The following is a 27,168-nucleotide window of genomic DNA, read 5'->3' on the forward strand; positions in this document are numbered from 1 at the left end:
CAGTGCAGTTCTAGCGACGTCAGCGCCGGTTATCCGAGGGTTCACGTGACATTGTGTCATGTGAGCCCTGTAACCAATTGGCACCCACTATTGAGCTGCTGTGCAGTCACTTGCTTCCTTTCAACCTAACAGTGGCTGCTGATTGGCTGCAGGGCTCATATGTCACGGAGATAAAGTGTCGACATCCCTGACATTCCATGGCACCAGTACATGAAGTGAGTATATGTTATTTTTATCTTATAAGGAGGACTACTTTATTTAAAAAGAGTCTTGTCTAGATAGTGGAGAACCCCCTAAAAATGCTAAACCCAAGTTCCAGAGACGTCAGCCTGTCAGCTGATATCTCTTAACATCCCCCACCTGTTAACTGGGATGGATTGGCTCTCAAAGTGATGGAAGTTATCTCATATGCTGAGAGGTTGGAAAAGTTAGGCTTGTTTAACTTAAGGTACCTTCACACTCAGTGACGCTGCAGCGATACCGACAACGATGTCGATCGCTGCAGCGTCGCTGTTTGGTCGCTGGAGAGCTGTCACACAGACAGCTCTCCAGCGACCAACGATGCCGGTAACCAGGGTAAGCATCGGGTTACTAAGCGCAGGGCCGCGCTTAGTAACCCGATGTTTACCCTGGTTACCATCGTAAAAGTAAAAAAACAAACACTACATACTTACCTTCCGCTGTCTGTCCCCGGCGCTGTGCTTTCCTGCACTGACTGTGGGCACAGCGACCGGAAAGCAGAGCGGTGACGGCATGGAAGGTAAGTATGTAGTGTTTGTTTTTTTTAACTTTTACGCTGGTAACCAGGGTAAACATCGGGTTACTAAGCGTGGCCCTGCGCTTAGTAACCCGATGTTTACCCTGGTTACCAGTGAAGACATCGCTGAATCGGCGTTACACACGGTGATTCAGCGATGTCTGCAGGGAGTCCAGCGACGAAATAAAGTGCTGGACTTTCTGCAGCGACCAACGACATCACAGCAGGATCCTGATCGCTGCTGCCTGTCAAACTCAACGATATCGCTAGCCAGGATGCTGCAACGTCACGGATCGCTAGCGATATCGTTCAGTGTGACGGTACCTTTAGAAAAAAGACGCCTCAGAGGAGATCTAATTTACATGTATAAATATGTGTGTGGTCACTACAGAGGACTTGCACATAACTTATTCCTTCCAAAGACCATACTAAGGACCAAGGGACACTCATTACAGGTGGAAGAAAGGTGATTCCGGGAGCTAAATAGGAAAGAGTTCTTTACAGTTAGAGGAATCAGACAGTGGAATGCCGACCACAAGACGTAGTAATGGCAGACACTATGACAGCTTTTAAAAAAGGGCGGATGATTTCCTTAATACACATAACATTGTGGGCTATAGTTAAATTAGTGACAAAATGTACAATTGGTGGAGAAAGGTTTTTCAAGCAATGTAACTATGTAACTGTCAATGGCAGAATTGCCAATGTATTGTAGATCTGGACTATAATACAGGCTATACACCCAAACAAGATATTAAAAAATTTAAAACCCACAAACCTTCCCTAAGAAATGTTTTCTGTATGCCCGAGCTGAACCTTTATATTCTAGTTTGTATCCATATGTACTGGGGCTCATGGGTTCTTCCTCTTCATCACATATACTACTGTCTGAAGATGTTGGAGTGCTTAGATTTTCTGGATCTTCTATCCAATAACCTCCAAACTGAGGCAAAATAATGAGTGGATAAGAGGTGTCCTTCTCCAGGATCTACAATATAGAAGAAGAAAGAGGCAAAAGACATACATCTACTGAGTAGCATCTCATAGAGGAAATCAATATCATAAACCAATGGCTTTGTGGCACTTTGTGAGAAATTATTTAAAAGTGACAGAATAAGTTCTGGTGGCACATCAGAGATCCGTACAATTCATACCATATAGATGAAAAGCAAGGGTCCCAGGGATATCAGTTTTAAACCACTTGGTTGTGAGACATAAAGTGTTCGGTGTAGAGCCTGGATATTGATGGAGGAGGTATAGAGCTTCATTGACAGAGCAGAGACTACTGATCGGTTTATTGAAATTTCTACAGTGCTTAACTCTAGAACACAAGGACAAATATCTCCTTTTATAGCATTTTACCTTAATTAGTCAAGTAACTGTAGCTCTGAAATTAGCACCATTTTGCTTGTTATAAGAACACAAGTAAATGTTTGAAACGCATATAAAGGATTACCTCCTCAATGCTGGGGTAGGGTATGTAGTCATCCTGTAAAAAGAAAAGAATAATTCATTATGTAGTTTACTCCAAACTTCACATTTTTCTGATGTCACTAAAGGGAAACTTTCAGACAAACTCATGCTGCCCAAATCATGGGCAGCGGTAATCGCAGCCTGGTTGCACAAGTGCTGCCACGTATATTATGATTTGACATTCTCTGGTGCTTCAGTAGACATATAAGAACATTGAAGATCCGGCTGGGGACCATAGCTGGAGACAGACTAGTCTCGTGCCGTCCCCGACTGGCTGTTCACACCAGATTTACCAAGCTCCACCAAAATGGGCAGACTATAGGAGTGACGCAACATCTCATCTAATTCGTGATGACGAGCCGTGCCTTACCCCAGAAATCTTAAGCTTTGTGACAAGGCCCATGGAGGTGCACAAAACTTTACATTCATTGAAAGGCCTCTTAATAAATCAGGCGCCTCTGACTCCATCACACCCCTTCATGAAGGCTGGCGTGATGAACGCCGATCTTGATGAGTTGAGGCGTTAGCCTCAACCTCAGACTAATTGCGGATAGAGTTTTTTGAGGCTGTTAAAAATTATAAGTTTGCTATTGGAAACTATTTTAGGAAACAATCCTTCTGGGAGTTTTACGTTTCCTGAAGCGGTAGTGAAACATTTCTGGAGGGTTTAGGAAGAGAGGGTTTTTTAATGACTTTTGATTGGGCATTGCCTAATTTAGAGTCGATTCCATCTGGAGCCACTTCAAAGCAGTGACGCGCTCCTTCTTTTTTTCAACAAGCGCTTTTCAACACTTCACCTGTAATCAAACGCTCAAAACACTAACCATATAAACAGCAAAGTGAATCTTACTGACATGGTCCACAAAAAAACATACAAAATATTATTGTGATGTATGGTACAAATAAAAGGATACTATACCATTTACACAATGACCGTGCGTTTCTCCACCTAAAGATCATTTCACTTCTAGACATTGAGAGCAGTATATGGTAAAAGATAAGATATCATGTGGGTGAAGCTAAACAAAGCGTATTTATGGGTGCTATCAATCAATTTACTGCTTTCTCCCAAACTACTGTAACTTAGGAAGTGTTGCGTTGAGACTCAATAATACATGACTCTTCATCATGCTTTTATATGCCTCAAAGATGTGAGCAGCGGAGAATATAATATCCCACTGTGTACAATCTTACTTACATTGTAGATGCTGGAAGCACGTTGTAAAACAAAGTTGAGCTTTTATTAAGCCAGATGGCGAAACAAACTATTCACAATCCCAACAAGTTGATTTTGAAAGTAAATCAATAGGAGAGAACTGGGAATTCAGACAATTTGCTAAAGAATGCGAGCGATCATTTATACAAGCAAAATAAAACTGCAGCTATGCCAGCAGCCTAGATAAGTCCGCATGCGTCTTAGCGCCTGGCTTACACAATGCATTTGCAATGCTGCGTTTTCCACTTGACCATTGTTTAGTTGCTAAAACGGAGAAGCCAGATGTTTATTGTGAATATGAGAGTGTAAAGTCCTTAAAGGGAACATGTCAACAGAAAAAAAAAGCATATTAACCTGCAGATATGGAGTTAATCTGCGGGTTAGTAGCGGTTTAATGCTGGCTGGCATCTGCACTTAGCCTAACGCTGCCGGGAGAAAGTTAACTTTATTCTCCCCAGCAGCGTTCCCTGTTTCAGTCATGGGGGCGGCGCTTGTTCAGTCACCACTCTGAGAATACAGAGCTGCGGCTTTAACCTGACAGTAAGGCCGGCTGTCAGTCAGGGCTGAGGGGAGCAGTTACAGCTGCCGCTCTGTGTACTTATTGAGGTGCCTGAACCAGTGCCACCCCGTGACTGATATCGCGCTCCTGATTCTGACTGACACTGGCTCTGCATTGGGGCCGACTGTCAGTCATGGGGGTGGAGCCGGCACTGGTTCAGTCACCGCTCTGAGAATGCAGAGCGGCGGCTGTATCCAGGCCTCGAAAAGGCCGGCTGTTAGTCAGGGATGTCAGCACATTTACAGCCACCGCTCTGCATTCAGCACTGGTTCAGTCACCTCAATAAGTGTGCAGAGCGGTGGCTGTAACCGCGCCACCAGCTCTGACTGACAGTTGGCCTTACTGTTGGAGCATGGTTACCACCACCACTCTGTATTCTCAGAGTGGTGACAGATCCAGTGCTGATACTGCCCCCATGACTGACAGTCGGCCCCAATGCAGAGCCAGTGTCAGTCAGAAACAACACGATTTCAGTCATGGTGCAGTGCAGGTTCAGTCGCCTCAATAAGTGTACAGAGCAGCAGCTGTAACCACTCCCCCAGCCCTGACTGACAGCTAGCCTTACTGTCGTGGCATGGTTACAGCTGCCGCTCTGTATTCTCAGAGTGGTGACTGAACCAGCGTCGGTGCCGACTCTATGACTGACAGCCGGCCCCAATGCAGAGTCAGTGTCAGTCAGGGTCAGGAATGTTATTTCAGTAATGGGAGAGGCGCTGGCTCAGTCAACTCTTTAAGTATCCCCTTTACCCCCAAGAGTGGTTTGCATGTTAATGACCAGGCCAATTTTTACAATTCTGACCACTGTCCCTTTATGAGGTAATAACTCTGGAACGCTTCCATGGATCCCGGGGATTCTGACAAAGTTTTCTCGTGACATATTGTACTTCATGATAGTGGTAAAATTTCTTTGACATGACTTGCATTTATTTGTGAAAAAAAAGGAATATTGACGAAAATTGAGAAAATTTCGCAATTTTCCAACTTTGAATTTTCATGTCTTTAAATTACAGAGATATGTCACACAAAATACTTAATAAGTAACATTTCCCACATGCCTACTGTACATCAGCACAATTCTGGTACCAACTTTTTTTTGTTAAGAAGTTATAAGGGTTAAAAATTAACCAGCGATTTCTCATTTTTACAACACCATTTTTTTTAGGTACCACATCACATTTGAAGTCTCTTTGAGGGATCTATATGATAAAAAATACCCAAAAGTGACACCATTCTAAAAACTGAACCCCTCAAGGTGCTCAAAACCACATTTAAGAAGTTTTATTAACCCTTCAGGTGCTTCACAGGAATTTTTGGAATGTTTAAAAAAAATGAACATTTAACTTTTTTTCTCAAAAAATTTACTTCAGATCCAATTCGTTTTATTTTACCAAGGGTAACAGGAGAAATTGGACCCCAAAAGTTGTTGCGCAATTTGTACTGAGTACTCTGATACTCCATATGTGGGGGGAACTACCATTTTGGTGCATGGCAGAGCTCGAAAGTGAAGGAGCGCTGTTTTGGAATGCAGACTTTGATGGAATGGTCTGCAGGCGTCACGTTGCGTTTTCAGAGCCCCTGATGTACCTACACAGTAGAAACCCCAACAAGTGACAGCATTTTGGAAACTAGACCACCCAAGGAACTTATCTAGATGTATGGTGAGCAGTGCACTTTGAACCCCCAATAGTTTCACTAAAGTTTATAATGTAGTGCCATGAAAATAAAAAAATCATTTTTTTCCACAAAAATTATCTTTTAGCCCGCATGTTTTATTTTCCCAAGGGTATCCGGAGAAATTGGACCCCAACTGTTGTTGTGCAATATGTCCTCAGTACGCTGATACCCCATATGTGGGGGGAACCACCGTTTTGGTGCATGGCAGAGCTCAGAAGGGAAGGAGCGCCGTTTTTGAATGGAGACTTTGATAGAATGGTCTGCGGGCGTCACGTTGCATTTGCAGAGCCCCTGATGTATCTAAACAGTAGAAAACCACACAAGTGACACCATATTGGAAACTAGACCCCCCAAGGAACTTATCTAGATGTGTGGTGAGAACTTTGAACCCCCAAGTGTAACACTAAAGTTTATAACGCAGAGCCATAAAAATAAAAAATCCTTTTTTTTACACAAAAATGATTTTTAAGCTGCAATTTTGTATTTTAACAAGGGTAACAGGAGAAATTGGACCCCAAATATTGTTGTCCAATTTATCCTGAGTACGCTGATACCCCATATGTGGAAGAAAATTACTATTTGGGCACACGTCAGGGCACGGAAGGGAAGTAGTGACGTTTTGGTATACAGACATTGATGGAATGGTCTGCGGGCATCATGTTGCGTTTGCAGAGCCACTGATGTGCCGAAACAGTAGAAACGACCACAAGTGATGCCATTTTGGAAACTAGACCCCTCAAGGAACTTATCTACATGTGTTTGTGAGAACTTTGAACCCCCAAGTGTTTCACTAAAGTTCATAACACAGAGCCGTGAAAATAAAAAAAATTATTTTTTCCCAGAAAAATGATTTTTTTAAGCCCCCAAATTTTAATTTACACAAGGGTAACAGGAGAAATTGGACTGCAAAACTTGGTGTCCAATTTGTCCTGAGTATGCTGATACCCCACATGTGGGGGTAAACCACTGTTTGGGCGCACGGCAGAGCTCGGAAGGGAAGGGGTACGTTTGACTTTTTCAACGCAGAAATTGGCTGGAATTGAGATCGGATGCCATGTCATATTTGGAGAGCCACTGATGTGCCTAAGCAGTGGAAACCCCCCAATTCTAATGCCAACCCTAACCCCAACACACCCCTAACCCTTGTCCCAACCCTAACCACAAACCTAAGCCCAACACACCCCTAACCTCACTAACCTCAACACACCCCTAACCCTAATTCCAACCCTAACCATAACCCTAACCACACCCCTAGCTATAATCCCAACCCTTACCCTAATCCCAACCGTAAACGTAATCCGAACCCTAACCCTAATCCAAACCATAACCCTAAATTTAGACCCATCCCAAACCCAAACATTAGCTCCAACCCTAACTCTAACTTTAGCCCTAACCCTAATGAGAAAATGGAAATAAATACTTTTTTTATGTTTTTTTTTTCCCTAACTAAGGGGGTGATAAAGGGGGGTTTGATTTACTATTTATAGTGGGTTTTTATGTTTGGCTGCTGTCACACGCTAAAAGATGCTTTTTATTGCAAAAATAGTTTTTGCATCACCACATTTTGAGAGCTATAATTTTTCCATACTTTGGCCCTCAGAGTCATGTGAGGTCTTGTTTTTTGCAAGATGAGTTGATGTTTTTATTGGTACCATTTTCAGGCACACAACATTTTTTAATCGCTTTTTATTATGATTTTTGGGAGGCAGAATGAACAAAAAACAGCAATTCATGAATTTCTTTTGGGTGGGGTGTTTATACCATTCCGCGTGTGGTAAAATTGATAAAGCGGCTTTATTCTTCGGGTCAGTACGATTACAGCGACATCTCATTTATATAATTTTTTTATGTTTTGGCGCTTTTATACAATAAAAACTATTTTATATAAAAAAATAATTATTTTTGCATTGCTTTATTCTGAGAGCTATAACTTTTTTATTTTTTCACTGATGATGCTGTATGGCAGCATGTTTTTTGCAAGACAAGATGACGTTTTCAGCGGTACCATGATTATTTATATTAGCCTTTTTGATTGCGTGTTATTCCACTTTTTGTTTGGCGGTATGATGAGAAAGCATTGTTTTTTGCCTTGTTTTTTTATGGGGTTCACTAAAGGGGTTAACTAGTGGGACAGTTTATAGGTCATTACGGATGTGGCGATACCAAATATGTGTACTTTTATTGTTTTTTTTTAATTTACATAAAGGAATTTATTTATTGGAAAAATACAGTTAAGTCCATATAATATATATTTGGACAGAGACAACATTTTTCTAATTTTGGTTATAGACATTACCACAATGCATTTTTTACAAAACAATTCAGATGCAGTTGAAGTTCAGACTTTCAGCTTTCATTTGAGGGTATCCACATTAATATTGGATGAAGGGTTTAGGAGTTTCAGCTCCTTAACATGTGCCACTAGGGTTGAGCGAAACGGGTCGGCCATTTTAAGAAGTCGCCGACTTTTGGCAAAGTCGGGTTTCATGAAACCCGACCCGACCCCTGTGTGGGGTCGGCCATGAGGTTGGCGATCTTCTGAATCTGGTATCGGAATTCCGATACCGAGTTCCGATATGTTTGCAATATCGGAAATCGGTATCGGAATCCATATTTAAGTGTAAAATAAAGAATTAAAATAAAAAATATTGCTATACTTACCCTCTGACGCGCCCTGGTACTAACCGGCAGCCTTCCTTCCTTAGAATCAGCGCGTGAATGACCTTAGATGACGTCGCGGCTTGTGATTGGTCGCGCGACACCCATGTGACCGCTCACGCGACCAATCACAAGCCGCGACGTCACCGAAGGTCCTTCAAGCGCTGATTCTTAGGAAGGAAGGCTGCCGGAAAGAAGCAGGGCGCGTCCGAGGGTGAGTATATACCTAATAGGAATATACTCACCCTCGGACGCACCCTGCTTCTTTCCGGCAGCCTTCCTTCCTAAGAATCAGCGCTTGAAGGACCTTCGGTGACGTCGCGGCTTGTGATTGGTCGCGTGAGAGGTCACATGGGCGGTCGCGCGACCAATCACAAGCCGCGACGTCATCTAAGGTCATTCACGCGCTGATTCTAAGGAAGGAAGGCTGCCGGTTAGTACCAGGGCGCGTCAGAGGGTAAGTATAGCAATAATTTTTATTTTAATTCTTTATTTTACACTTAAAGGGCACCTGTCACCCCGAAAATCGCGGGTGAGGTAAGCCCACCGGCATCAGGGGCTTATCTACAGCATTCTGTAATGCTGTAGATAAGCCCCCGATGTTACCTGAAAAAGGAGAAAAAGACGTTAGATTATACTTACCCAGGGGCGGTCCCGCTGCTGGTCAGGTCAGATGGGTGTCTCCGGTCCGCTGCAGCGCCTATCTTCTTTCCATGACGTCCTCTTCTGATCTTCAGCCACGGCTCGGGCGCAGGCGTACTTTGCTCTGCCCTGTTGAGGGCAGACAAAGTACTGCAGTGCGCAGGCGCCGAGCCTCTGACCTTTCCGGCTTCTGCTGTTGTGAATTCTGTGGCAGAGCTCCCTCCTGTGGTCACAAGTGGTACTTTGGCTGATTCTCTCTGTGAGCTTCCGTTGGTGGAGGGAAGTGGTACTGCGGCTTCTGAGTTTCCTCCCTCAGGTGATGTGGTGAGGTCGTTAGGTGCTGCTCTACTTAACTCCACCTAGTGCTTTGATCCTGGCTTCCTGTCAATGTTCTAGTATTGGACTTGTTTTCCTCCTGGATCGTTCCTGTGGCCTGCTGCTCTGCATAGCTAAGTTTTCCTTTGCTATTTTGTTTGCTTTTCTTCTGTCCAGCTTATCTATTTGTTTGCTGGAAGCTCTGGGACGCAGAGGGTGTACCTCCGTGCCGTTAGTTCGGTACGGAGGGTCTTTTTGCCCCCTTTGCGTGGTTTTTAGGGTTTTGTGTTAACCGCAAAGTTACCTTTCCTATCCTCGCTCTGTTCAGAAAGTCGGGCCTCACTTTGCTAAATCTATTTCATCTCTACGTTTGTCTTTTCATCTTAACTCACAGTCATTATATGTGGGGGGCTGCCTTTTCCTTTGGGGTATTTCTCTGAGGCAAGGTAGGCTTATTTTCTATCTTCAGGCTAGTTAGTTTCTCAGGCTGTGCCGAGTTGCATAGGTAGCGTTAGGCGCAATCCACGGCTGCCTCTAGTGTTGTTGGTGAGGATCAGGGATTGCGGTCAACAGAGTTCCCACGTCTCAGAGCTCGTTCTATGTTTTTGGATTATTGTCAGATCACAGTGTGTGCTCTGACCTCTATGTTCACTGTGGTACTGAATTGCCTAATCATAACAGCCTGCACACTGCAGTACTTTGTCTGCCCACAACAGGGCAGAGCAAAGTACGCCTGCGCCGGAGCCGTGGCTGAAGATCAGAAGAGGACGTCATGGAAAGAAGATAGGAGGCGCCGCAGCGGACCGGAGACGCCCATCTGACCTGACCAGCAGCGGGACCGCCCCTGGGTAAGTATAATCTAACGTCTTTTTCTCCTTTTTCAGGTAACATCGGGGGCTTATCTACAGCATTACAGAATGCTGTAGATAAGCCCCTGATGCCGGTGGGCTTATCTCACCCGTGAATTTCGGGGTGACAGGTTCCCTTTAAATATGGATCCCAGGGCCTGAAGGAGAGTTTCCTCTTCTCCAGACCCTGGGAACCATTGGAAACCCAATGCACTGCATTGGGTTTCGTGTTTCGGCCGACCCCGACCCCGACTTTTTTATAGGATCGGCCGATTTCACTCGACCCGACTTTTGAAAAAGTCGGGTTTCATGAAACCCGACCCAATCCTATAAAAGTAAAAGTCGCTCAACCCTATGTGCCACCCTGTTTTTAAAGGGACCAAAAGTAATTGGACAGATTAAATAATTTTAAATAAAATGATCATTTCTAGTACTTGGTTGAAAACCCTTTGTTGGCCAGTGACACATCACTTGAATTAGAGTCTCTGCATCATTTTGCTCTTAAATTATGTGACAAAAGCCTTGTGACATATTTTTTCGGATAAAAAAAAATAAAAAATATATATGTCATACCAAGAGCCTAACACATTTTAGAAAAAAAAAAGCTATCTGGCCCCACAAAAGACAAATATTAGAGTTTTGTTAATGGGAACCTGTCACCATAAACAATGCTATTAAACTGCACATATGGAGTTAATCTGCAGAATAGAGCTATTACGCTGGATGGCGCCTAAATGTAGCCGAATGTATTTTTTTAAATTACTAAATAAAGAAAGAATATATTGTGACAAAACACTCTGGGATCGCCTTTGCTGGGGTCAAAGGACACGTGGTTTGTGCATTGAATCTGAGGCGTACAGCAGGTTTCTGAGCAGGCTGACCTCAGGTCAGATTTATTAACGTGAAAGCAACACAAAAAAACAAAACATAAAAATAAATCCTAGCCTGTCCGGCACTAACTAAACAAATACGTTGCTATCTCAACAACTGGGGGGGCTTCTCCCACCCAGCTAACATCACACAATTCTTGAGCAGAGCTCTTCACTCACGTTTGTCCCACACAGGCAGGCAATCTGTGTGCCCCAGGCAGACACTGGAAACACCCAGCTGGTCATCTTTTATTCCTGCAATCATTAACCCATTAGCACCCTGAAGATACTGAGTGGCCTAATTCACATAGGACAAACACCTGGGCGAGATATACCTGCCTCCATCTACCACACCAGCATGAGTCTTACATATCCCCCCCCCCCTTGCTCAGACCACTCCGGTCGAGCAAGAACACTTTTGAAACAGTGCACTCGGGATAGGGCATCGGCGTTCCCCATCTGCACCCCAGGTCGGTGCTCCACCGTAAAAGAGTAAGCCTGCAGGGCAAGGAACCACCGGGTTACCCGACTATTACGGTCCTTGTGGAGGTGCATCCACTTGAGAGGGGCATGGTCGGTGACCAGCCTAAACTTCCTACCAGCCAGGTAATACTTGAGGGAGTCGAGAGCCCATTTAATGGCTAGGCACTCTTTTTCAACCACCGCATATCTCTGCTCATGTACATTCAGTTTCCGACTGAGATAGAGGACCGGGTGTTCGACTCCGTCCCTCACCTGGGAAAGTACAGCTCCGACACCAGTATCAGAGGCATCAGTTTGTACCACAAACTCGCTGCTGAAATCAGGAGTCACTAGTACGGGCTGAGAGCACAAAGCCCGTTTCAGGCTGTGGAAGGCCTCTTCAGCAGCTGAGGTCCATTTTACCATGACGGAACCCTTCCCCTTGGTAAGATCCGTCAAGGGAGTAGCCATGGCTGCAAAATTGGGTATGAACCGGCGATAATAGCCGGCAATCCCCAGGAAAGCCTGCACTTGTTTCTTGTTCACTGGTTGTGGCCAGCCCTGAATTGCCTGTATTTTGTCGATCTGGGGTTTAACCACTCCTCGGCCAATCACGTAGCCCAAGTATCGGGCTTCTTCAAGCCCGATGTGGCATTTCTTGGGGTATGCCGTTAAACCTGCATCTCGCAGGTCATCAATCACCGCTTGTACCTTCTGGAGATGAGTTTCCCAGTCCATGCTGTAAATTACGATGTCATCCAGGTAGGCAGAAGTGTACTGTCTGTGAGGCCTCAAGACTCGATCCATCAATCTCTGGAACGTTGCGGGAGCTCCGTGAAGTCCAAACGGCATATAGACATACTGGAACAGACCTTCCGGTGTAGCAAATGCCGTCTTCTCTCTGGCCGCCTCGGCCAGAGGAATCTGCCAGTACCCCTTTGTTAAATCCAGGGTCGTAATGTATCGGGCTTTACCAAGCCGGTCGATCAACTCATCGACCCGGGGCATAGGGTACGCATCAAATTTAGAAACTGCATTCAGTTTCCTAAAGTCATTACAAAACCGGATGGAGCCATCCGGTTTAGGTATCAACACAATTGGACTGGACCAGGCGCTGTGTGACTCCTCAATGACTCCTAAGTCCAACATTGCCATCACTTCCCGGGAGACGGCTTCACGGCGGGCTTCCGGAATCCGGTAGGGCTTCACATGAACAGTGACGCCAGGCTCTGTGACAATCTCATGTTTCACCAACTTAGTCCGGCCAGGTTTTTCGGAGAAAAACTGTCGGTTCTGTAACAAAAATTGCTTAACCTCAGATTTTTGTCGTTCTGAGAGAGTCTCAGCAACCTGCACCTCTGGTACAGTAGGTGAACAAACCGGACGGGGCAGATCCGCCGTTAGGGCAGAGCGGTCTTTCCAGGATTTTATCAGATTCACATGATAAATCTGTTCCGGTTTTCTCTTACCCGGCTGGTACACTTTATAGTTCACTTCACCAACTCTTTCTCGGACCTCAAATGGGCCCTGCCATTTCGCCAGGAATTTACTATCCACTGTAGGGATTAGGACCAACACCCTATCGCCGGGTGCAAATGTACGGACCTTAGCGCCTCTATCATAACTTTGCCTCTGGGCTCCCTGGGCCTGTAACATATGGTCCCTAACAATGGGCATGACAGCGGCAATACGATCCTGCATTTGTGTTACATGGTCGATCACCGTTTTAAAGGGAGTGACTTGACCTTCCCAGGTTTCTTTTGCGACGTCCAGCAGTCCCCGGGGACGACGGGCGTACAACAGTTCGAAAGGCGAAAATCCTGTGGAAGACTGGGGAACTTCCCTAATGGCAAACAGCAAATAGGGTAACAAGTAATCCCAGTTCTTCCCATCTTTGTCTATCGCCTTCCGGAGCATCTGTTTTAAGGTTTTGTTGAAGCGCTCAACCAGGCCATCTGTTTGAGGGTGATAGACAGACGTACGCAACGGGTCTATTTGTAAGAGCCTGCAGAGCTCCTTCATTACCCTCGACATAAAGGGAGTCCCCTGGTCGGTGAGTATCTGTTTTGGAATTCCCACCCGACTAAACACTTGTACCAATTCCTTGGCGATCGTCTTGGTAGCTGTGTTACGCAAAGGGACGGCTTCCGGGTAACGAGTGGCATAGTCCACGATGACGAGGATATGTTGGTGCCCACGTGCGGATCGGGGAAGGGGCCCAACCAAATCCATCCCAATTCTCTCAAAAGGGACCCCGATGATAGGAAGGGGTACCAAAGGGCTACGGAACTGAGATTTAGGGGCCGCGATTTGGCACTCTGGACAGGACTCACAATAGTTACGCACATCACAATGTATTCCAGGCCACACAAAACAATGCAATATCCTTTCTGTGGTTTTCTGTACCCCCAGATGTCCCCCCATTATATGTCCGTGGGCCAAATCCAGTACCTTCCGCCGATAAGGTTTGGGTACCACTAACCGTTGCACTGTGTCTTCCCCTTTTTTTTCTACCTGGTAGAGCAAATCATTTTCAAGAACCATATACGGGTACGCTAGCCTAGTGTCAGGTTCTACGGGTACCCCATCTATCATTTTTACATTTTTCCTAGCCGGAGTCAGGGTAGGATCTTTCATTTGCTCGCTGTGGAAGTCATCCACCTGGACTCCCAAATCTGGCAGGCAGGGTGCCTGATGGCTGTCTGCCTCCGCCTCTCGCTGAAGTTCCTCAGTTTCCTCTGTTTCCCCCGCCATGACGGAGAAGGGGTACTGAAGGTTAGATTCACTAACCTCCCCAGCAACATCTTCCTGTGGGGTCTCCTCTAGGGACTCGGGACCTCCAGATGGCATGGGAGAAGATTCACGGGTACAGCTACCGTGAAGGAGCAACTGATTCTCCCACAACTGCCAGAAATAGGGAAAATCCCTACCCAGGATTACATCATGTAACAATGCGGGAACGAGTCCCACTTTGTGCTGCACTGACCCATAGGGAGTAGAAATCCATATGACCGCTGTTAAGTACGAGCGGGTGTCACCATGCACACACGTCACAGAAAACTTGTCAGACGGACCAGACGGAAGTGCCACTAGACTAGCTTTCACCAGAGTCACCACACTTCCAGAGTCTAGTAATGCCACAACATTTTTCCCATCAACAGATAATTCACACAGGTGTTTCACTGTATCATTTTGACCCGCATTCACACTCACTAGCTGTGTAACCAAAGACATGCGTTTTCTAGAGTCTATAACGTCGCACTGCATGGGTTCAGCGGTAACAGGACAGTTCGCAGAAACATGACCCTTCTCATGGCAGCGGAAACACCTAACAGGTCCCCTACTGAGACCACCGTCCAATACTCTTGGTCTCGGAGTGCGAGCAGTCCCGGACTCCTCCCCCACAGTTTTAAGCGATTTTCCTTCACCCGTGGTCCCTGGAACAGTCTTACCGGTTCCACGAGGAGGAGGCACAGACCGGGGTTTGGCGGTGTCGTCGGGAAGTCCTTCTGCCACGGAATAACGCTCGACCAACTCCACAAGTTGATCCGCTGTCGTGGGATTTCCTTGGCTTACCCACCTTTTCAGCGCTGGGGGTAGTACTCTCAGGTACTTGTCCAGGACAACCCGCTGGATTATTTCGGGTATTGTCAGTACCTCGGGTTGCAGCCATTTCTTTGTCAAGTAGATCAGGTCGAACATCTGAGACCGCGCTGGTTTATCTTGCTGGTATGTCCACTGATGTACCCTCTGTGCACGGACAGCCGTCGTCACACCCAGCCAGGCCAGGATCTCAGCTTTCAGCTTCTCAAAGTCCTGAGCGACCTCCGGGTCCAAATTATGGTAAGCTTTTTGGGCCTCGCCGGAGAGAAACGGGGCAATCAAATCGGCCCATCGTGCCTTCGGCCACTTCTCTCTCAATGCCGTCCGCTCAAACGTTGTCAGGTATGCCTCGACGTCATCTTCTGCAGTCAGCTTTTGCCAGTATCGACTCACATGGATCCTTCTGGACTCTGCTTCCGGGTCAGCGTCAGGCATGCTCACCAGGCGCTGCGCCACCTGTTGGAGAAGTTGGCGGTCTGCAACCGTCATGTCCAGTAACTCCTTCAGCTGTGCGGCCATCAAGCGATTAGCTTCGTGCTGTGCGGCAGTGGCCTGCTGCTGTACGGCAGTGGACTGTACTAAGGCTTTCACCACGTCTTCCATGCTGTCGCCTGTGCCACGGTATGCCCGCGTTCTCCACCACAATGTGACAAAACACTCTGGGATCGCCTTTGCTGGGGTCAAAGGACATGTGGTTTGTGCATTGAATCTGAGGCGTACAGCAGGTTTCTGAGCAGGCTGACCTCAGGTCAGATTTATTAACGTGAAAGCAACACAAAAAACAAAACATAAAAATAAACCCTAGCCTGTCCGGCACTAACTAAACAAATACGTTGCTATCTCAACAACTGGGGGGGCTTCTCCCACCCAGCTAACATCACACAATTCTTGAGCAGAGCTCTTCACTCACGTTTGTCCCACACAGGCAGGCAATCTGTGTGCCCCAGGCAGACACTGGAAACACCCAGCTGGTCATCTTTTATTCCTGCAATCATTAACCCATTAGCACCCTGGAGATACTGAGTGGCCTAATTCACATAGGACAAACACCTGGGCGAGATATACCTGCCTCCATCTACCACACCAGCATGAGTCTTACAATATATATACAGTTAAGTCCACATATATTTGGACAGAGACAACATTTTTCTAATTTTGGTTATAGCCATTACCACAATGAATTTTAAACAAAACAATTCAGATGCAGTTGAAGTTCAGACTTTCAGCTTTCATTTGAGGGTATCCACATTAATATTGGATGAAGGGTTTAGGAGTTTCAGCTCCTTAACTGCATCTAAATTGTTAGGCTCTTGGTATGACACATATTAGGAGATTTTTTTTTATCCGAAAAAATCTGTCACAAGGCTTTTGTCACATAATCTGAGAGCAAAATAATGCAGAGACAGAGACCCTAATTCAAGTGATGTGTCACTTACTGGGCTCCTTAATGTAGTTTTGATAAAATGACTGTTTTATCAGGAGGCGATCATTAGAGGACTAGTAATTCTGCTGCCAGAAATGCCTCCATATTGATGAGCTCTAGCGTCAAGTAACTAAATGAAAATGACATTTCTTATTTTAACATCTAAAAGCCAGCGAAGAACATTTACAGAAGAATGTAGAAGACACTGGTAAAGACAGGCCAGCGAAATAGCTTGTGGATGAAGGTTATAATGCCAGTGAACACATTATAAAAGAAGGACGAATCTCCATATAGTGAGTTTAACCTTCACAAAATTCATAGGGGAGGCAAGAGAAGTGTCAACAGCTATTATTATAACAATTTCATTGTAGACCTTATGACAAATATCCTGAATATTAATTTACCCAGATTGCTAAAAATACATTTTAACAATGTCCTTGAGCCTTATAAACAGTAAAATAATATTATTTATAGCCTAGGAAACACATTTAAAGCCTGACCTAAAAGATAGATGCTGGCGAGTGCGGCAAACATACAGGCAGGCAGGTGCTGGCGGGCACGGCTGACACACAGGCAGGCAGGTGCTAACAGGCATGGCTCACACAGGCAGGCTGATATACAAGAAACCAGTAAAAATATCGTAAGATCTTTAATCAATGTAGAAAAACAAATACAAAAAAGACCTAAAAAAATGACTTTTATTGATATATTAAAAAGTTGCAACAAACCAAACCAAAAAACAAAACAAAATTTGGCAGAGATAAATGGAGGGTCCACTCTAATGCTGATATAGCATAAGGAACTCCACAAGCACTATTATATGACATATGCTTGTCAAAAGTCAAAAAAGATGGTCAGCCTATTTATATTGCACCATTATAAAGTGCTGTTAGTGCTAATATTGTTGATCTGTATGTGCTCTTAACAATATTAGCACCAACAGCACTTTATAATTGTGTGTTTGGTGGTGGCTTTTGACAGGGACACCTTTGGAGGGTCTCTTAGGGTCAGGGGTCAGTCTACGTTGAGCGGGGGCGCCATATCGTTCCCAGGGTGCCAACCTCCGCTGCAAGGAAGGGATACTGAGAGGGGAAAGCACTGTCTATCCTTCCTTGCCCATTTTCCTTATATCGTGCAATATAAAAAGGCTGACCATCTTTTAGATTTTTTATTTTTTACAAGCATATATCATATAATAGTGCTTGTGGAGTTCCTTATGCTATATCAGCATTAGAGTGGACCCTCCATTTATCTCTGCCAAATTTTGTTTGTTTTTTTGCAACTTATTAATATATTAACCCCCTTTCCCCCAAGGGTGGTTTGGACGTTAATGACCAGGCCAATTTTTACAATTCTGACCACTGTCCCTTTATGAGGTTATAACTCAGGAACGATTCAACGGATCCTAATGATTCTGACACTGTTTTCTCGTGGCATATTGTACTTCATGAAAGTGGTTAAATTTCTTTGATATTACCTGTGTTTACTTGTGAATAAAATGGAAATTTGGCGAAAATTTCGCAATTTTCCAACTTTGAATTTTTATGCCCTTAAATCACTGAGATATGTCACAAAATACTTAATAAGTAACATTTCCCACGTTTACTTTACATCAGCACAATTTTGGAACCAAAATGTATTTTTGTTAGGGAGTTATAAGGGTTAAAAGTTAACCAGCAATTTATGACGCAGAGCTGTGAAAAAAAAAATTCTTTTTTTTCCACAAAAATTATTTTTTAGCCCCCAGTTTTGTATTTTCCCAAGGGTAACAGGAGAAATTGGACCCCAAAAGTTGTTGTCCAATTTATCCTGAGTACACTGATACCCCATATGTGGGGGGGGAACCACCGTTTGGGTGCATGGCAGAGCTCTAAAGGGAAGGAGCGCCGTTTTTTAATGCAGACTTAGATTAATTGGTCTGCAGGCGTCACGTTGCATTTGCAGAGCCCCTAAGGTGCCTAAACTAAACAGTAGAAACCCCCCACAAGTGACCTTATATTGGAAACTAGACCACCTAAGTAACTTATCTAGATGTGTTGTCAGAACTTTGCACCCCCAAGTGTTTCACTACAGTTTATAACACGGAGCCGAGAAAATAAAAAATCTTTTTTTTCCACAAAAATTATTTTTAAGCCCCCGGTTTTGTATTTTCCCAAAGGTAACTGGAGAAATTGGACCCCAAAAGTTGTTGTCCAATTTGACCTGAGTACGCTGATACCCCATGTGTTGGGGTAAACCACTGTTTGGGCGCACGGGAGAGCTCGGAAGGGAAGCAGCACTGTTTTACTTTTTCAACGCATAATTGGCTGGAATTGAGATCGGATGCCATGTCGCGTTTGGAGAGCCCCTGATGTGTCTAAACAGTGGAAACCCCCCAATTCTAACTAAAACCCTAACCCAAACACACCCCTTAAGGTACTGTCACACTAGACGATATCGCTAGCGATCCGTGACGTTGCAGCGTCCTCGCTAGCGATATCGTCCAGTGTGACAGGCAGCAGTGATCAGGCCCCTGCTGGGAGATCGCTGGTCGGGGAAGAAAGTTCAGAACTTTATTTTGTCGCTGGACTCCCCGTAGACATCGCTGAATCGGCGTGTGTGACACCGATTCAGCGATGTCTTCACTGGTAACCAGGGTAAACATCGGGTAACTAAGCGCAGGGCCGCGCTTAGTAACCCGATGTTTACCCTGGTTACCAGCGTAAAAAAACAAACAGTACATACTTACATTCAGCTGTCTGTCCCTTGCTGTCTTGCTGTGTGACTCACCGCTGTGCTGTGCTTTCACTTTCACTTTACGGCCAGCAGTCAGTGCAGGAACCAGACGGCAAGGGACAGACAGCTGAATGTAAGTATGTACTGTTTGTTTTTTTACGCTGGTAACCAGGGCCTGCGCTTAGTTACCCGATGTTTACCCTGGTTACCGGGGACCTCGGGATCGTTGGTCGCTGGAGAGCTGTCTGTGTGACAGCTCTCCAGCGACCAAACAGCGACGCTGCAGCGATCCGGATCGTTGTCGGTATCGCTGCAGCGTCGCTAAGTGTGACGGTACCTTTACCCTAATCCCAACCATAGCCCTAACCACACCCCTAACCCTAATCCCAACCCTAATCCCAACTGTAAATGTAATCCAAACCCTAACTTTAGCCCCAACCCTAACCCTAACTTTAGCCCCAACCCTAACCCTAATGGGAAAATGGAAATAAATACATTTTTTAAAATTGTATTATTTTTCTCTAACTAAGAGGGTGATGAAGGAGGCTTGATTTACTTTTATCGCTTTTTTTGGCAAATTTTTATGATTGGCAGCCGTCACACACTAGAAGACGCTTTTTTTTGCAAAAGATAGTTTTTGCGTCTCCACATTTTGAGAGCTATAATTTTTCCATATTTTGGTTCACAGAGTCATGTTAGGTCTTGTTTTTTTGCGGGACGAGTTGACGTTTCAATTGGCAACATTTTCGGGCACGTGACATTTTTTGATCGCTTTTTATTCCGATTTTTGTGAGGTAGAATGAAGAAAAACCAGATATTTATGAATTTCTTTTGTGGGGGGTGTTTATACCGTTCCACCTTTGGTAAAATTGATAAAGCAGTTTTATTCTTCGATTCAGTACAATTACAGCGATACCTCATTTACATAATTTTTTTTTGTTTTGGCGCTTTTATATGATAAAAACTATTTTATATATAAAATAATTATTTTTGTATCGCTTTATTCTGAGGACTATAATTTTTTTATTTTTTCATCATTGATGATGCTGTATGGCTGCTCGTTTTTTGCGGGACAAGATGGCGTTTTCAGCGGTACCATGGTTATTTATATCCGTCTTTTTGATCGCTTGTTATTCCACTTTTTGTTTGGTGGTATGATAATAAAGCGTCATTTTTAGCCTCTTTTTTTTACTGTGATCACTGAAGGGGTTAACTAAGGGGACAGTTTTATAGGTCGGGTCGTTATAGATGCGGCGATACTAAATATGGGTACTTTTATTGTTTTTTTTATTTACAGAAATGTATTTATTGGAACTATATATATATATTTATTTTTTTCTTTATTTAGCAATTTTTTTTTACACATGTAAATATTTATTTTTTTACTTTGTCCCAGGGGGGGCATGACTATATAGGGTCAGATCGCTGATCTGACACTTTGCTGTCCACTGTGTAAGATCAACGATCTGACAGACACAGCAGGGATGCTTCCCGACGCCTGCTCTGGGCAGGCGCTCCGAAGCCACCTCCCTGCAGGACCCGGAAGGCCCCCCGCAGCCATTTTGGATCCGGGCCTGCAGGGAGGAGGATGTAAGAGACCCTCGGAGGAACGCGATCACATTGCGTTGCTCCGCGGGTCTCAGGGAAGCACACAGGGAGTCCTCTCCCTGCGCGATGCTTCCCTATGCCGCTGGAACGCTGCAATCATGTTTGATCGCAGTGTGCCGGGGATTAATGTGCCAGCCCAGGAGCACTTGTTGCACTTAATCACACAACACATCTTGCCCCCATACAGTACATGACCACTTCAGACTTGAGTTGTCTCAGCATTCACGTAGGCGTAGGCACACTAACTGGAGCTCTAGCTGCTGGGCGGTACTCCTTCTACTCCTTCTAAGTTCTAACTATTAAATATCCAATGGTCTCACACCCACCCTTTTGCGAATCATACAAAACACAGTGTAATACAAAGACAGATTATCAAATACAGGGTTATTCAGTTTAGAAAAATGAAGGTTTACAATCAAATTAGTTAAAGTGCACACGTATATGAATGGACAATACCAGGGATATTTTTAATGGTCGTTTTACACCAACATAAAACACAAGTGTCCCACAATACACAGATATTGGTACTTCTCTAGACTTATAACACCAGAGCAGCCACTAATAGGTGACCAACTCAATGAAGCTCACCAATAATAAGATCATTTAAAATTTAACGTTTATTAATAACATATGAAGGATCCAAATGACCGCTCCAAATATTTAGACACTAATAGTAACCCCACATCAGAGGGGAACATCCACCAACGTAATGGCACACATGAATAAATGAATACAGATAGTATAAATATCACTGGGCAAAATAAGGTTGCACCTGGAGCAGAAGCAGGCTCTACGCTATTATATAGTGCCGTTGTATAAATATGTACTCCATAAAGCCTTTGATCACACCCATAGGATACCCATCATGAACAGCTATAATAAGGGCCTAACAGCATCTCACAGATCATGGGCTGATGAGAACCAGAGTGAATACCAAATTGAATACCAAGGTAACAGCCAGTGAGAGCTCGTCTTTGTAAAGCTTTGCACCATACACCTTACCCAGTAAGTGTCCGTCTGGTGGATGTCCTCCTCCGGCGCCCAGACGCGCCTTTCGCCCTCTGCTTCTTCAGCACTGGCTGATGAATACTCCCATCAGCCACCGCCTGCTCGAACCGCAGCTCTCTGACCGGTGATATTAATCTTACCATCGATCAGAGTTGATGGTGTTTCTTGCGCTGTCATGCAGATGACAGTGCGTCAAATACCCAGTATTCGGGGGGCCGAACTCGAATAGTAAAACGGACTTTCTGGTGATGTCCATGTTAGGGGTCCGTGAACGAACAATAGGTATTCAGTATGGACCCCCAACTTCACTGTTCGGGTTTGCCCATGTTTAATCCTGTGCTGCTGGAGAAATGGGAATCCACAAAAGGATATGAGATGTTGGTTTATTGTCTATAATAATAATAATAATAATAATAATTTTTATTTATATAGCGCCAACATATTCCGCAGCACTTTACAATTAAGCGGGGACATGTACAAACAATAAATTCAGTACAAGTTAAGACAATTTAAACAGTGACATTAGGGGGGAGGTTACTGCTCCCAAGCTTACAATCTACAAGGAAATGGGGGGACACAATAGGTGAAAAGTGCTTGTTTCAGGTCTGGCAATTATAATAATTAGGGATTTTCATATAAAGCTGCATGATCCGGTCATCAGCCCGTGTGTTTAAGTGCAATAGTCAAGTATCAAGTGCAGTTATGTGTATGGAGGGTGTGGAGACAGATGATTAGTAGGGTGCAGATTCAGAGTCTATGCATTTCAGAGTCACACTGGATCCTTCTCCAGGACAACTACCCCCCCAAAAAATGTTGTGTTTGTCCTGAAGGAATCCGTGTGATTACATCTAGACAATAAACCAAAATCTCATATCCTTTTGTGGTTTGCCATTTCTCCAGCAGTCCAGGATACTTCCATTGCCCTGGTGAAATATCAGATACTACTAGTGATGAGTGAGTAGCATTGTTGCTCGGGTCGGTGAGTATTTTGATGTGCGTGGAAATTTAGTTTTCATTGCCTCAGCTGCATGATTTACGGCTTCTGGACAGCTTGAAAACATGTGGGAATTCCCTAACAAACAGGCATTCAGCCTGTCTAGCAGCCATAAATCATGCAGCTGAGACGATGAAAACTAATTCTCCGAGCACATCCAAATACTCAGAGATCTCCCGAGCAATGAGTATACTCGCTCATCACTAGATACTACCTATTCGAATCTGCATCTTTTTAGTGGTTGTGTCTTACACAAACTTTTGACCAGTACTGTAAATGTTAATCCACAACAATTATTCACAGTTGGCGCAGTCTTAGACAGTCCAGCATGTAACAATTCAAGTGCCAACAGGCCACTATTTGTAAGCAGCTGATGGACCCACTTTCAACCCTCTTACAGCATATTGCTACTGCTTTTCTTCATCCAGATCAGTGAAAAATATATTTAGTCATCTTTGCTACCTCAGGACATATAAACTGCCTTGGAAAAAAGGTCAAAAATGGGTCGCAAGTTGACCCATTAATCTCAGTTTGTCCAGAAGTGGTTCATACGTTTTAGTGTTGGCCTTAAATAAAATACAGCCGGGATAAGTTTACAATGACTGTGGATATTTCTGAATACTAAGAAGATCATTTCTATTCCTTACGTAGATATTTAAAGCTGTCATGAATCCATCAGCTGAGGTATCTGCCTGCATTTTATGCTGCTCTTTGAGAAGCGTGATGAACGGAGATGTAACTGCCGGATATAGTGGATATAATGATGATAAGGATTTATTGCTTTCATGCTGCTCATGCCTTGTAATGTGTTGGAGAAAGAAGTGCTGCCTGCCTGCTTTTTTCTACCCTGAGGATTCTGTGAAAACAACATTTGCTGCTGGTAATTCAGAGCAATAGAGAAATTGCTCAGGGGTGATATTTAGGAGCCCCATTATCATCCTTTGAAAAGCAAATTTTGGATTTGATAGTACAGAGGTCCCAGTGGTGGGGACCATAATGGAGTATCCAAAGTTCATTGTTTTGCCTGAGCATGTCAAATACGGAGATGTAATTTTTACAATAAATGATGACTTGAAGGTATATATTATCCAAAATAAAATTCAACTGCTAAGAGGCAGCATGACCCGCAGAGCGGAGGCCGGGTCACCCACATAGCAATGCCCGGGTTATTGCAAGCAGCAAAATGAAGTGATCAAATGATAAAAAATGGAATCCACAATATCTAATGGCGTGGCCATGTTCTTAGGATGGATAAAGGATCTCTCTAGTTATTTGAACTTCCCAAAGTCATCCAGGCTATTAATGCTGGCAAAAAGGACATGTCCAGCTCACCTCCAATATTATATCAGGACAAACATTCTAAATTCTAGAAGAAGAATGTTACTGAGCTTCAAAAGAGAAAAAAAGGGCCTAAAGACTGTGTGTAGAACTAAACTTTAGAGGGGGTGTCCAAAATTTGGACAATCCCTTCTTAAATGCTTCTTGTAAAATAAAAACACTTTTCGAACCAGCATCTTCCCAGTAATGTCAGTGCTGTGTCTTCTAGTGCACTATTACGTCACATGAATGCTGCAGCCAATCAGTGGCCAATGATGGACTGCAGCAGTCACAAGGTATAACAAACCCTTTAAAAGATTGCCCCAAATATAAACTTTGCAAAAGGTAAAATCGGTGGTAAAATAAGCAGCAAAAAAATAAATGCTACAAATTTTAAATCAGTCCACTGTGGACTTTCTCTGCAGGATGTAGATGAAATATAGAAGTATCTTCCGCAATGCGGCTACTGCAGATAATTTGCCGGATATTAGGGGTCACGGATTGCAGGGAATCCTCCTTCTCTACACATTACACTGAGCACAAAGGGGATGCAAAGAGATATGACCACGCTTTTGAATGGGTGCCATGTATTGCCCCATATGTCTACTTTTTACAGCATGAGGAAAGAAAAAAAAAAGTCGTTCCAGCTCCATATTCTTAAAAATCCAGGCTTGAAACTTTATTGAGCCAATGTAAAAACAGTGGATACATGCTCTCCGGCCACACACCGGGACACAGACAGCGACGCGTTTCGATCCCTAAGGATCTTTATCAAAGCTGCATACATGTAATTGTGTGCTCATTATATAAGACCTAGTGACCAATGCAACACCAGCAAGTGGTCACATGATCCAGCACAAGGTCCTTCAGATGAAAAAAGACTCCAGATCATCGCACATAACTTAACAAATTTAACATATAATAAAAGAAATAAACAAGAAAAATTAATTCTTAAAACCATACCAAAACACATGCAAATAACATTAATAATGAAACATCAGTTCACTACGTTTGTTGAGACCTGCAGGAAACTGGGTGTTGAGGTAATAGATCCAAAAAGCCTCACGAGTGTGAAGCAATCGTCTCATGTCTCCACCCCGTGTTGGTTTGTTAACCCTTTCAATTCCCTGTACTCTAAAGAATTGAGTGCTGCGAGCATGGACTGAAATAAAGTGCTTCGAAGCCGCAGAAAAAGTGCGAGTTGAATTGCCAGTGTGACCAATGTCATACAAATGTTCACCTACCCGAACTTTTAATCTGCGTGACGTGCATCCCACATATGATAACTGGCACATGGTACAATCGATTTTATAAATAACAAAATCGGTGTTGCAATTAATATATTGTTTGATATTAAAACTTTGAGAATTATCGCTACTATGAAACATTTTCGTGATATTCGCATGTGCACAAGTCCTACATTTATTAGAGCCACATTTAAAGAAACCATTATAGTCAAGCCATGTCCTACTCCTCTGACTCTTAGTACAAAACAAACTTGGCGAAATTCTATTACCTATAGAGGGGGCTTTCTTAGCCACAACATTAACGCCAGTTTGTAAAATTCTAGCCAAACTTTCATCTTCTTCTAAGATAGGGAGAAATTTATTAATAATGCCCTTGATCTGATGGAACTGAGGGCTAAATTGAAAGGAAACATAAGGTTCAAAAAACGGAAAAGGCGGGGCGGTAGGAAGCACCGCAGAAGGCTATGGAGTTATGACTCGTTGCAGGAGACGGCTTTTCAAATGAATATTACCAACAACGATACTGTCTTAAATCTATCTTCAAGAAGTCTAACATCGGACCAATTGGAAGTTCTTAGGTCTTAATTTTGTGCCTAACCAGAAATTTGACTTATTTGCTACCATTCTTGATGTCAATAAATTTGTGCGTAATCTGACTGTTAAAAAGCATTTTTTGGATAATACCAATGATGTAGATCCAGGGGATAATATTAATCATCATGAGGTCCCCGATAATGAATTTTTGGGCATGAATTTTTCCGAACAAATGTCTTTGGTCACTTTACAATCTCTCAATACAGAGGATCAGCTTAATATTCCTACTATTAATCAATCTCCTGATTTTACAACTAAAAATCCATATTTTTATCCTGTCCATGCCAGATCTGAGTGCATGGACAGGTTTCAGGAAATTGTGGAAAAGGAATTAAGAAAATTGAGTAACAGCATGTCATCTACTTCCTATAATCACAACACTAGGAATTTTTCAAGTAAACAATGGCGAGCATTACAGGAATTGAAGGAGATGGAAGACGTCATAATTAAAATGTCAGACAAGGGGGGATTGGTGGTGGTTATGAATTCATCTGACTATTGTTGTAAAATTATGGAATTGCTTTCGGACACGTCCACTTATGATAAACTGAGCTCCAATCCATCAACCAAATTCAAGGAACAAATAGACATTATCATCAGGGAAGGTTTTAGCCTTGGTGTGCTTTCAAAAAAACAAATGGATTATTTGATTGTTACAGATCCGGTATGTCCGATTTTACATGGACTTCCCAAAGTCCATAAGACTGATGCCATTCCACCTATGAGGCCAATAGTCTCCGGCATTGGCTCAGCAAATGAGCATTTGGGGGAATGGGTTGATTCAGTGCTTCATCCTCTTGTATGCAGAATTCCTGGATACATTAAAGACTCTAAGGAGGTGCTTAATGTTTTTTCGGACAAATTGTGGCTTTCCAGTTATTCTTGGCTATGCTGTGACGTAATTTCGTTATATACATGTATTCCACATGATTTGGCAATGCGTGCCCTTCAATTTCATTTAGATGGATATAGTGATTATTCAAGTGATTTAAAAAATTTTATTTTACAGGCCACATTTTTTCTCATGACACATAATTTTTTTTCTTTCAATGGTCAATTTTTTTTACAGAAATCTGGTGTGGCCATGGGTGCTAAATTTTCACCTTCCCTGGCTAACCTTGTCATGGCACTTTGGGAGTATGAGTTTATTTTTTCTGTCTCCAATCCATTTTTGTCTTGTCTAGTC

The 27,168-nt window shown here is 43.6% G+C and overlaps 1 protein-coding gene across 4 annotated transcripts in view; it reads right to left on the reverse strand.

Moving 5' to 3' along the window:
• RAP1GAP2 (RAP1 GTPase activating protein 2) overlaps nucleotides 1–27,168 on the reverse strand; it is a 1,157,994-nt gene that overhangs the window by 111,470 nt on the left and 1,019,356 nt on the right. For all 4 annotated transcript variants that reach the window (XM_069761272.1, XM_069761274.1, XM_069761271.1 and 1 more), the window contains 2 exons: nucleotides 2,214–2,246; nucleotides 1,536–1,745 (listed from right to left, as the gene is read on the reverse strand). In XM_069761272.1, coding sequence (XP_069617373.1) covers nucleotides 1,536–1,745; nucleotides 2,214–2,246 — 243 coding nt within the window. The remainder of the gene's footprint in view (nucleotides 1–1,535; nucleotides 1,746–2,213; nucleotides 2,247–27,168) is intronic.

This window comes from Ranitomeya imitator, chromosome 3 (assembly GCF_032444005.1).
Source record: "Ranitomeya imitator isolate aRanImi1 chromosome 3, aRanImi1.pri, whole genome shotgun sequence".
NCBI classification, from domain to species: Eukaryota; Metazoa; Chordata; class Amphibia; order Anura; family Dendrobatidae; genus Ranitomeya; species Ranitomeya imitator.